Source organism: Cryptomeria japonica, chromosome 3 (assembly GCF_030272615.1).
Source record: "Cryptomeria japonica chromosome 3, Sugi_1.0, whole genome shotgun sequence".
NCBI lineage: Eukaryota > Viridiplantae > Streptophyta > Pinopsida > Cupressales > Cupressaceae > Cryptomeria > Cryptomeria japonica.
In genome coordinates this window covers 235,278,509-235,290,444 of record NC_081407.1, presented here as the reverse complement: position 1 = coordinate 235,290,444, position 11,936 = coordinate 235,278,509, and the positions used below count along the sequence as shown (strand labels likewise).

Sequence of the window (11,936 nt, the reverse complement as noted above, 5' to 3'; positions counted from 1 at the left end):
CAAGGGAGTTACCAAATGGATAGTAAATCAAATGTTGAATAACAAGTTGGAACACCTGGGATTAAAATATCTGGGATATTGCACTACTTTGTCAATGTCGTGAAGATCTTTGTCTGATGATCCAAGCTTCCATAATTGATAAAAGATATGGATACATGGTATGGAACTCAATCACAAGAGTTCTTCCAAAGATCTTTGTATTAAGGAAATATTTTTGAGGATAGAATTGGATACACTCATGGAACTCAATCATAAGAGTTACTGAAACAGTAAAAACGAAGCCAGGAGGTATCCTACTTGCTTATGACAGTGAGTGTGGGAGGCAATGAAACACAAGGAAAAGATGCCAAAGCTCAGGAAATGAGGAATCCTTTGCAGAGCTATGGAAGTTCGCTTAGGATCAAGAACTGTTGTCACATGAAAGGAATAAGTAGTGTGAAGTTCCTCATTGGTTTGCTGAGTTGTAAATTGACCCAACAAAAAAGATTTGTCAAATCTGGAGTCATGGCCCTATCCTATGGATGCAATTTGATGCAACTATTGGAGGAGGTAGCATAGTGGTGATATAGTGATCAAAACACTTGCTCACAACTGAAAATTGTGGAAAAGTTGTAGTCTTCTAAAGTTAAACAATATCTTCACATTGGGGCGTGCAGTTGAATAATTGATGAGCACATGACACCTCATGTCTACAATTACAAGAATCATGAAGGGATGGTGATGACGTAAGTGTTTGTCAAGTCTCTAGGGCAGGATGATGCAAGGACGGAGGAACAAGTATCAAGGATGACAATTCTTCCCCAAAATTTGTGGACGGCGAGGGAATGGCAATTTAAATAATATATAAAAAATTAACATTTGAAAAATTAATTACAAAAAATAGTAAAATAAGTTGAAATTTATCAATTATATATAGCATGAGTAAAATAAGATGAAATTTATACATACTTATACTGTTATATGACATTTTATATCAGAGACAACAAATCTTAATGTGTCTTCACCCCTATCTTGAGTAGAAATTGTACACTGAAGACCATTAAGACTTGTCGGATCATCTTTTGCATCATACAATGTCTCCATGTCTACCATGCTGTAAACAATCCAAGCAAACACATCGTTTCTGCAGCTGTTATTTTCAAATACGATAAAAAATGAGCATCAGGCTCCAGAATTGTTCATCAAATGAATATAAGTCAATAACACCAGTCAAATTTTAATGGGCCATCTTACAATATCATCAAGCTTCAACATAATCCTAAGGGATTCAATCTTCTGAAAAATGAGCACTAGGCTGCAGAATTGTTCATCAAACAAATAAAAGTAGATAATGCCAGTCAAATTTAATGGGTCGTTTTATAATATCATCAAACTTCAGCACAATTTGAGTTCAATTACTTGGGGTTTTATCTGGTGCAGCCAAAAAAAATTTGGGGAACTTTTTAAAAATAGAGCAGGGGTCCTTGTTACAATGCAGGGTAGATTGAGGGATGGAACCCCCACCACCAAATTCAAATTAAAGCCTTTGAGGCCATAGGTACCTTCATGAGATATGCACCTTTCTGTTTGTTTCTTATCAATTTTTTATTTTGAACGATTGTTTTTCTACAGTCTATAGAAGAACCCCTCTTCCTATTTTGGAGACTGCAATAGAGCACAAGCTATCTTATTAATAGGTTTTTAGATTAGGGATTTAGTTTTTATTTTTAATTTTTCTCAAGATGCGACTTTTTTTTGCAAGACATGGGAACACCCAGATGTCCCCGTGATGGTCAAGAGACAACTCAGGTCTGCTGTCGTGGGAATGGCAGGGTGTCCCCGAGCATCCACCCAGAGCAGAAGGTCCCTAAGGCCATGCCCTGCACTGCAGGACCATCCCAGGGCAGCCCCTATGGGGTGCTACCCAAGGAGACAGCGAGGGAACGTTTCATCCATCCCACCACCCCCAGGGCATCCCCGTTGACAGAACTGGGAGCTTTATCCCAGGGGATGTCCACAAGGAACATTCATCATCCATTTCCTTGACAAGTTTAGCAAGTGAAACTGACAAGCTTAGTGTTGTAGATAAAGCCTAGTTGTCAGGGAAAACCATTAATGAAATGCATGATTTTGTAAGAGGTTTGATCAATAACAGGTACATGCTCATTATTTGCTGCATAGGCTGGAATTTTAATGCAACTTGATTTTGGCATCAATAATATAGATGATGGGTGAGTAACCACAACAAATCAGTATTCTATGTAGACAGGTGGCACTACCCATCAAGGAAATTGATATAAAGTAAAATGATGCAAATAGAAACTACCTTTATTGTGATCAGCAGTCTATTAATGGTGGAATAACAGGAATAAGACCTTGTAGTCAATTTATCGAGCAGAAATTTGGCAGTGAAAAAACTATCAGTACAAAATTGACAACAGAATTTTATTTAAAGGAGAAAATTGAAAGAAGGCATTTTGAAGCAAATGAATGCTAACCAGAAAATGACCATAATACATATCTTGGGATGCCAGATATAAACAGAGTAAATCAATGATTGAGAAATCTAAAATTTGATAAAAAAAAATAATAAGAAAATTTCAGATATGGCAAGAACTACTAATCGTTAGGCAGTGTGCTAGATATACATGAGTGCATCAAAGTCCAGATGATATGAAATTTTAAAATATGCAAAATATTTCAGACATGGGAAGGCCTGATCATTAGGCTCTGATACCAATTGATATAACTATATTATTGAAACGTGTTTCACTATGTTTTCATTTCATAAGATAAGTGTCTGACAATGTCAATTTAGTGTTCCCAGTTGTCTACCTACTTTTATTTATTGTTATATACCCTTTACAGCTGTTCACCTACCTTTTTTAATAATCACTATAATCTCTTTTTAAGTGTTCTAGCTATCCACCAACCTTTCCATTTATTTCTCTGTCCTTTATAGCTGTTTCAGCAATCAACTACTCTAAATTTAGCTTATAGCTGCCTTAAATTTATTATTTTCATCAGCCCACTTGAATGTGGAATATAGTTAAATCTTCTAAATATATGGCCTGCCCTCATCAACTATCTTCCAGTTTATTTGTTAAAATTCTTTGACAATGGTTTAAAATTAAGAACTCTACCAAGGATGGACATTTTTTTTATTTCATACAGCTGACATGCATCTTGTAATTTGTTTCATTATGCAGTTATGCATTCTTGTGCCTTGACAAATAGTGGCAATGCCAGAAAACTATTCTCCAAACAATTTTAAAATAGTCATTAGCTTACATAAAAAGCCAACATTTTGGTATACATACAAAATGCACTTCACTAAAACAGCCATCGTATTTATTGGAAAAATGGGCCACACCCAAACCACAATGAGGAGCTTCCAAAAAGCCCCATTGACAAAGAGAACTGGTTGCTAAGTGGTAGGGCACAGACATTAATTATCCTAGGTTCAAGTTCTAGCTGGTCCATGGAAACAAACACAGTATCAGAACCAGACTGGGAGTCTTGAGCACCAAGTGTGGCTAAGGGAGGGTATTGGAGAAATGAGCCACACCTAATACCTACCAAAAAGCCAGAGTCACAAAGGATACGGCGATTTTCATGGATGAGATTCGAATTTAATCGAATTTCAAACCTCTATAAAAAAAATCGAATTTAATCAAATTTCAAACTTCTATAAAAAAAATCGAATTTAATCGAATTTCCTCTATAAAGCACTGCTATCCACCTCTAAACACAACTCAGCTAGTCGTGGGTATTCTTTGTATATGCTTTGTATCTATTGGGTCACGGGTGTCTGCAACTGCTGGGTTGCCCTCGGATTTTCTCCAACAAGGGTCACTATTCTGATAATTTATTAGAAGTATACATATATTTAAAAATAAACAAAATTATAGAAGGCGAATTTTATCCGATTTTTTTTTCAAATTTTTCCCTGGTCGAATTTCATCTGAATTTCATGGCTGTCGAATTTGAATTCGAATTCAAACCTTGTGACTTAGGTGGTAGAGCACCTTTGCATGCACATACATGAGAACAAGCACATTGATGCCAAACTGAATTACCAAATCAATTATAAGTTATTTATTTTATATTCTATGAAAGATTGTCAAAGGCCAATCCAAGCATCAAAGAATTGGAAATTGATGTAATGCCCATGTTCCTAATTCAATTGGTAGAATAACTGTAGCCTTACTAATTGTAGAATTAAATCTCCTGTAAATTGAAAAATTTTCATTAGTACAAAATGTTTATGGCATCACCACAAGTTACAACCAATCATCAATGAATCAATTTCTATGGAGATACCATCATATATACAAACCATTTCTGCATCCCATTTTACTTAAAAAACCATTATACCAATTCTAAGCTACCTGTTATATCTCTAAAAACAAGAAATCTATAACACCAAACTCAAAAGCTTCTTTGATGACAGTCTCAGAGTCAGATTTTGGATTGTCAATACTTTACTATTGCTTCCTTGATAAATACAATCTAGAATTACTGGCATAAACTACAGGGTAAGCAGAACATGTAAATAAAAAAGACAATGCCCAGCATAGTAAAAGCCAAAAAACATAATGCCTGCCCTGTTATTTTGAAGTGATAAATATGCTGCTTAATAGATATGCAGGCTATAAAATGACAAAATATAAGCACTTTAATCATTTTACCAGTCCCTATCAAGTTCCAATCTCAGATTTTGACAGCCATGACCAGTGAGAAATCTTCCCTTGAATAGATAGTAGAAGAGAGAAACATCCACTTGCCTTCTAGCTACAACATCAAAGAATTGAAGCTTTTTGCCGTTCTTGAGTGGTCCCCTCTGATTTCTGAGCATTGAAGAAGTCTTGCAATGGAATCATCTTTATTTGAGTCTGCTTCATGCTCTTAATAGCCTCAGCAGTAGCTAATGCCCCAGCAACTGTTGTTATGATGGGTATTTTGTATGACAATGCCATTCTTCTAATCTGCCTCCCATCAATTTGATCCAGTGCATCCCCAGAACTAGTAATAATTGCTAATTGGACCTGACCATTGGTGATCATGTCACCTGCATGAGGACGCCCTTCATGGAGTTTCAAAACTCTCTCCACAGGAATTCCTTGCATTTCCAAGAATTTTGCTGTGCCACTGGTTGAGAGTATCTTGAATCCAAGATCAATAAAACCTTTTGCAACTATGGGAAGACTTGATTTTGTTAAATCATTAAAACTTAAGAACACGGTCCCTGTAAGGGGCAATATTTGATTGGAAGCAATTTGTGCCTTTGCAAACGCCATTGCAAATTCAAAATCTATTCCCATCACTTCTCCTGTGCTTCTCATTTCAGGGCCAAGCACTACATCACAGCCTTGAAACTTTTCAAATGGAATTACTGCTTCTTTGACAGACACATGACGTGTAATAATTTCCTGTGTAAAACCAATGTCCTGCAGAGACTTTCCTGACATTACAAGGGCAGCATACTTTGCTAAAGGATGACCAATAGACTTGCTGACAAAAGGGACTGTTCGGGATGCCCTAGGATTTGCTTCAAGGAGGTATACTTCACCAGTAGGAGTTATTGCATATTGACAATTCATTAATCCGCAAACCTTAAGTTGCTTAGCCAGCTTATATGTCCATGATCTAATGATTGTTAAGCATTCAGGTGAGACTGTTTTTGTTGGAAGAGAACAAGCTGAATCTCCAGAGTGTATCCCAGCTTGTTCGATGTGCTCCATGATACCACCAACAACCACATTACCTTCAAAATCTGACAAAGAATCTATATCAATTTCACAAGCATCTATGAGATACTTGTCAATAAGTACTGGTCTTTCTGGGTCTACTTGAACTGCAGTTACCAAGTATTGCTTCAATTTGTCATCACTGTAGACAATTTCCATTGCACGGCCACCTAAAACATAAGATGGTCTGACAACCACAGGGTATCCAATGTTTTCTGCTATGGCCAAAGCATCTTCATCACTTTTAGCTATACCTCCTTGCGGTTGCTTGATTTTTAGCTGATTCAATACTGCATTGAACCTTTCCCTATCTTCTGCAGCATCTATTGAATCAGGAGATGTCCCCCAAATACGCACAGGCCCTTCCCCAGAAGCAGACATGGGCTTAAATTCATCAAGGTAATCCTGTATGGGCAGAGCGAGTTTCAATGGAGTTTGTCCACCAAACTGTACAATTATGCCATCGGGCCTTTCTAAATCAATAACATTCAAGACATCCTCTATTGTAAGCGGTTCAAAGTACAGCCTATCACTGGTATCATAATCTGTAGAGACAGTCTCAGGGTTTGAGTTCATCATAATGGTTTCATATCCTGCATCCTGCAAAGGCATGAAAGGGCAAAGGGTCACAAATAGGTCAGAAACATAATCTTCATTGCCACTTTTGTGTGAACATTAAACAATAGCCTTCTTAAAGGATACTTTGAAAGCTGGTAATGCCATACAAACCTGTAGCGCATACGATGCATGACAACAACAATAATCAAATTCAATGCCCTGACCAATACGATTGGGTCCTCCTCCAAGAATCAAGACCTTCTTCTTTATGCTTGGTGCAGCTTCGCATTCATCATCATAGGATGAATACATATATGGTGTATTGGCCTCAAACTCAGCTGCACAAGTATCCACTCTTTTATAGGCTGGATGTACACCCAAAGACAAGCGGCGGACCCGGACATCTTTTTCAGATGAATTAGTTGCATATGCTATCTGCTTATCACTAAATCCCCTCCTCTTCACTTCATAAAAGTCATGTTTACTAAGCTCTGCTACTTTTGTGTTAGAGAGGAACTCTTCAAAATCTAGAAGCTCCCGAAACTGTGATAGGAACCATTTGTCCATATAGCAAAGGGCATGAATTTCATCAACACTCATACCTCTTTTCATGGCCACATAGAGTGCGTACATCCTCTCTGGACCAGGAACTCTTAGACTATACTTAAGTTGTTCCCAATCCCAATCCAGCTCCTTCAGCCATTCACAACCCCATCCAGAATGACCAGTTTCTAATGACCGAAGAGCTTTCTGAAATGATTCTTGGAATGTACGGCCCAAAGCCATAGCTTCTCCCACAGATTTCATTTGAGTTGTAAGAATTGGTTGTGAGCCTGGAAACTTCTCAAAGGCAAAGCGAGGAATCTGAACACAAGTGAATAGCACTAATCCATATTACTCTACTCATCTTTCTTCTGAAAAAGGGAAAGACGAACCAGTACAAAGTCACTAGTATCTATGATTTGTTTGCAAATTTGCATAAGGCCACTAACATCCATAGGAATGATATTCATGTCCATGAAACAAATTGTAAATTATAGATGTTCATAAATAGAAACAGGGGGATAAAAGTCAAGTGAAATATAACCAATAATAGTTAATGAAGGGTATAAAAACCTCAACTATATTAACAGCTCATAAAATGATTTCTGGTTTATATTGCAAACATAGAAACAAAATCAAGGGAATTAAACAGTTATCAATTAGAGATTGAAATCTTTTAGGTGGCTTGATTATTTGCAGCTTCAAAAATCCCATGCTATCCACAAGACCTTCTGGTGGACCTTTGACCTATTACTCTAAGTTGCCACTGTCATCAAAATACATTTAGAAGTTTAGTACTTGGCACAAGTTTAGGATGTTTACTGTTTTAATGTAACATAAAATGAATTTAAAAAATCAGAATAAGACAATGGAAAATCATGAAAATTAATAAGGATTTGATGATGAGCCTGTATAAATATAAGTTTCAACTTAGTTGTGAAGTAATAAGAAAAAATTGGAGAATCCCATTAAAAATGGCAAGGCTATGAAAGCTCATTCAACCTGTATAAAAAATCGCAAGGTCATGAAAGTACATGCAATATGGTCAATTCCATTTTTACTAGCATACTTAAGCATTTCAAAATGGTGATTTATCTTATTTAGCTCTAAGGATTTGTTGTTTGACAAGCTGTAGTAAATTCTTTAACCTGAAGTCAAGAGATTATAATAAGTGCTATCACTCCTTCCCAAATGTAAATTTCTGATCAATGCAAGCTTGTATGGTAGCAATAAATTCTTTAATGAGAAGCAAGAGAGTACGGATTGTATTTTCATTGAAAGTAAAAGGTCATTCACAATTATACGCATATTGCTGCCCCTCAAACGTAAATTTCTTGTCTTTACAAGTTATACTTCATTGAACAAAATATTTAAGAGTGACTGAATCCAGCCGTAACTCTTGTTCAATAGTTTGTAATCCAGGTGGGTACAGTGGGTTAAAAAGAGTAACCAAACAATATAACAGCAAAAAGGATTCCTTAAAATTAGAAAGAGAAGATAACATTTCAGATTCTCACTTTCACCAATTCAAAGAGTAGACTATGTTTTCAAGTAAACCATATAGAAACCTTACCTTAGTGACCACATAGTCAATAGAGGGCTCAAAACTGGCAGGAGTTTTCTTAGTGATATCATTGGGAATCTGATCCAATGTATATCCCACAGACAACATGGCCGCCATCTTAGCTATAGGAAACCCAGTTGCTTTGGATGCCAACGCAGATGACCTTGACACCCGTGGATTCATCTCTATCACCATGACCTCACCATCCTCTGGATTCACAGCAAACTGAACATTAGAACCTCCACATTCCACACCAATTTCTCTGATTATTGCCACAGCATAATCTCTAAGACGTTGATATTCCTTATCTGTCAGAGTCTGTGCTGGGGCCACAGTAATGGAATCCCCTGTGTGAACACCCATGGGATCAATATTCTCTATTGAGCAAATGATCACAACATTGTCAGCCAAGTCCCTCATAACCTCAAGTTCATATTCCTTCCAGCCCAGCAGAGATTTTTCCACCAAGACCTAAGAAAAGAAAAAAAATTAGCAGCTATTATTTACCATATCATTATTTAGTTATTTTTTTATCAAATAAAATGTCATTTATAAACGATTAGTCTCAATTTCTGCAAAAATAACATTTTTCTTTGATAATGTGCAGAAAATTTGTATATAACATATATATCTAGCAAAATTGTTGAACATTTTAATTGAGCTTGACTAAATTAGCTACGAGAACTGTTTTTGAATGTAAAGTTTTAAATATCCAAATTCAACGTAATAGGATTAAGAAATCTACCTTGCAGAACACTTACTCAAAATATAAGTACTCAAACAATTTAATGTATCTACATTCAAAATAATGGTATTTTGAAATCTTCCCTTGCCAAATGCACCCATGAAAACTATTAACTTGAAATTGGATGCTCAAAATGTTAGTACGTAAATAAGTTTTGAGATTCCAAATTAAACATAATAGGACTGAGAAAGCGGCCTTACGGAACACTAACACGACCTATTATGTTGAATTTGGATGCTCGGAGGGTTCGCACTCATAATTTCAGAATTGAAGAAGATTTTCCGAGATATATAAACTTTTAAAATGTCCAGCTACTTAAAATTTTCCTTACTTGAGAAGTAATGCTGGCAGCCAATCCAGCCTTACAGATGGTCTCAAACTCTTCCTTGTTGTAAGCAATGCCACCTCCAGTGCCACCCAATGTGTAAGCGGGCCTGATGATAAGTGGGTATTCTCCAATTTCTTCGGCAATCTTCAAACACTGCTCCATACTTATCCCGATCTGGGAGGGAGGAGACTTCACCCCGATTTTCTCCATTGCCTTCTTGAACAAATCCCTATCCTCAGACTTCTTAATAGCCTCCAACTTTGCCCCAATGAGCTCCACCCCGTATTTCTCCAGAGCTCCCCTCTCGGCCAAAGCAACCGCCAGATTTAGCGCTGTTTGGCCCCCCATAGTTGGCAGAATTGCATCAGGCCTCTCCTTCTCTAAAACCTGCTCGACTAATTCAGGTGTCATCGGGGTAATGTATGTTTTATCTGCCATATCAGGATCAGTCATGATAGTGGCAGGATTGGAGTTAAGCAATATAACTTCATAGCCTTCTTCCTTCAAGGCCTTGCAGGCCTGTGTTCCAGAGTAATCAAATTCACAGGCTTGCCCTATGACAATAGGGCCTGCGCCCAAAATAAGTATTTTTTTCAAATCAGTGCGCTTACCACTTTTATGCTTACCATTATTCTCAGACCTCTCTACGGGTCCATTCTGCTCCTTTGTTTTTGCAGAACAATTTACATCATTGCGGATTCTTCTCTTGCATTTGCTGTAACTGGAAAACCCGATTGCGGGTTTTCTGCAGGGTAAACGCACAGAAGATCGAAAGAGGCGATGGGATTCGAAACGGAGGGCAGGAGGAAAAATATCGAGCTTCTTTGATAGCTTTGAAGTTGACGAAGAAGAAGAACCAAACAATGAAGAGGCAGCCATGATTTCAGGCGGGAAATTTCAAGAGCTTGGGCTATAATTTTGCAAATGGGTTTGTAAGGAAGATCTCCAAGGCTTGAAGTGTTTCTGCTAGAATTTTCTTGCGTATTTGTAAGGGCAAAAAGGGTTCCTGCCCTGTCAACATTTCTCAGTGGCCATTTTCTGCGTATGAATAAAGATTAAAAAAGGGCTTGAAGATTTTTTAATTGATTTTATTTCCGGAGTTTTTATGGCTTGAAGCTGACATTTATGTGGAGCATGCAATTTGAATATGATGAAAGTATTCACTATAATTATTGAAAAACCCTAATTCAACATTGTTTTTCCCTTAAACCTTGGCACCACTGAGTTAGTGTATTACGCTCAATTTTGCACTAGGTAGTACTTTAAAATTTTGTTTGCTTTGAAAAGTTTGTAAAGCTTTTGTCGCATCGGACCTTCCATGAAAATGTTGGATCTCTGTAGGATAGCACTGGGATTCCACTAAGAACAATTTCTGATGGGGGTTTTCATAGTATATTTTGATCTTTGTAGGAAAGCACTAGAAATAGAAATGGGATGAGATCATATGGGATACGAATATTTGATTAAATATATAAATTTTGGGATATTTTGTGCGAAAGTAATTGTATTTTATGTAGGTATATGTTAAAGAACCATTTCTTTATGGAATTGTATGTTATTTAATAGATTCTGGACATTTATATTTAGTGGAATGGTAATTTATTCATATCAAATATAGTATTGTGAGGATATGTAATTGTCATTGATGTTATTTAACATCTTTTCAGAAATTATTTTATGTTATATTTTATTTTTTATTTCATGAATTAATAGATTTTTTAATTAAATATGAATATGATAGATATCTTTAAAATATATGAGATATTAAAGTTATTTTAATTTATGTTAAAATTTATTTATTTATTTATTTATTATATGAAAAGATAATTTTAAATATGTTTAAGAGTTCATTTATCTTATTTTATTTTATTTGTCTATTATTTTACTTAAAAAATAATTATATTATGATATTGTAATTAATATTAAATTATAATTATATTATTGTAGTCTTGTATTAATCTTCTTATTATATTTTTTATATTCCTATTAAACTACTAAGACTAAATAATTACTATATTATTATATCATTATATTTTTATTTTATATTATTGTGATCCTTATCTCTATTCTTGCAAAATAAAAAAAGATTTCCTTTACATCCACTTGCATGCTCTCATTATTAGATGTATATATCCAAATGATATCCAAACATATCTATTGTTAGATGTATTTAAGATATCTTTTATCTCAATTTCATATATCTTTTATCTCAATAGTAATTTTCTAGATTAAACATCATATTATATGATCCATCATTAAGATGAAATGCATAGAGACCAGAATTGAGAGAGTGGCATGAGACCTAGAAGATTAAAAAGATAGAGGGGGAAGGTTCTAGAACTAAGGTAGGGAGGAGAGAGAAAAAAAAAAGATTAAAAGTAGAAAGATAAATAAAATGAATAAAAAAAAGAGAGAGAGTAAAAGAATTAAATAAATGATACAAAAAGAAAAGGAAATAATGATAAAAAA

The 11,936-nt window shown here is 35.6% G+C and overlaps 1 protein-coding gene across 2 annotated transcripts; it reads right to left on the bottom strand.

The window, feature by feature from the left end:
* Window positions 1-891: 891 nt before the first annotated feature.
* LOC131074402 (carbamoyl-phosphate synthase large chain, chloroplastic) lies at window positions 892-10,809 on the bottom strand. Of its 2 annotated transcripts, XM_059218199.1 has the most exons (5): window positions 9,471-10,809; window positions 8,404-8,865; window positions 6,459-7,151; window positions 4,767-6,329; window positions 892-1,129 (listed from the first exon to the last, which is right to left on the bottom strand). In XM_059218199.1, exons 1-4 carry the CDS (start codon window positions 10,344-10,346, stop codon window positions 4,782-4,784), a joined length of 3,579 nt encoding a protein of 1,192 aa, XP_059074182.1. In that variant the 5' UTR covers window positions 10,347-10,809; the 3' UTR covers window positions 892-1,129; window positions 4,767-4,781. The 2 variants fall into 2 exon arrangements, with proteins under 2 accessions (XP_059074182.1, XP_057867010.2); XM_058011027.2 differs by lacking the exon at window positions 892-1,129 and having other exon boundaries at window positions 4,400-6,329; window positions 9,471-10,808.
* Between the last annotated feature and the right edge of the window lie 1,127 nt (window positions 10,810-11,936).

Excerpts from the sequence above, each read along its gene's own strand:
- LOC131074402 (XM_059218199.1), bottom strand. The coding sequence starts at position 10,346 with ATGGCTGCCTCTTCATTGTTTGGTTCTTCTTCTTCGTCAACTTCAAAG. Across the intron at positions 8,866-9,470 it reads CTGCCAGCATTACTTCTCAA|GTCTTGGTGGAAAAATCTCT; the intron begins GTAAGGAAAATT and ends TTCTTTTCTTAG. Across the intron at positions 6,330-6,458 it reads ATGCATCGTATGCGCTACAG|GATGCAGGATATGAAACCAT; the intron begins GTTTGTATGGCA and ends ATGCCTTTGCAG.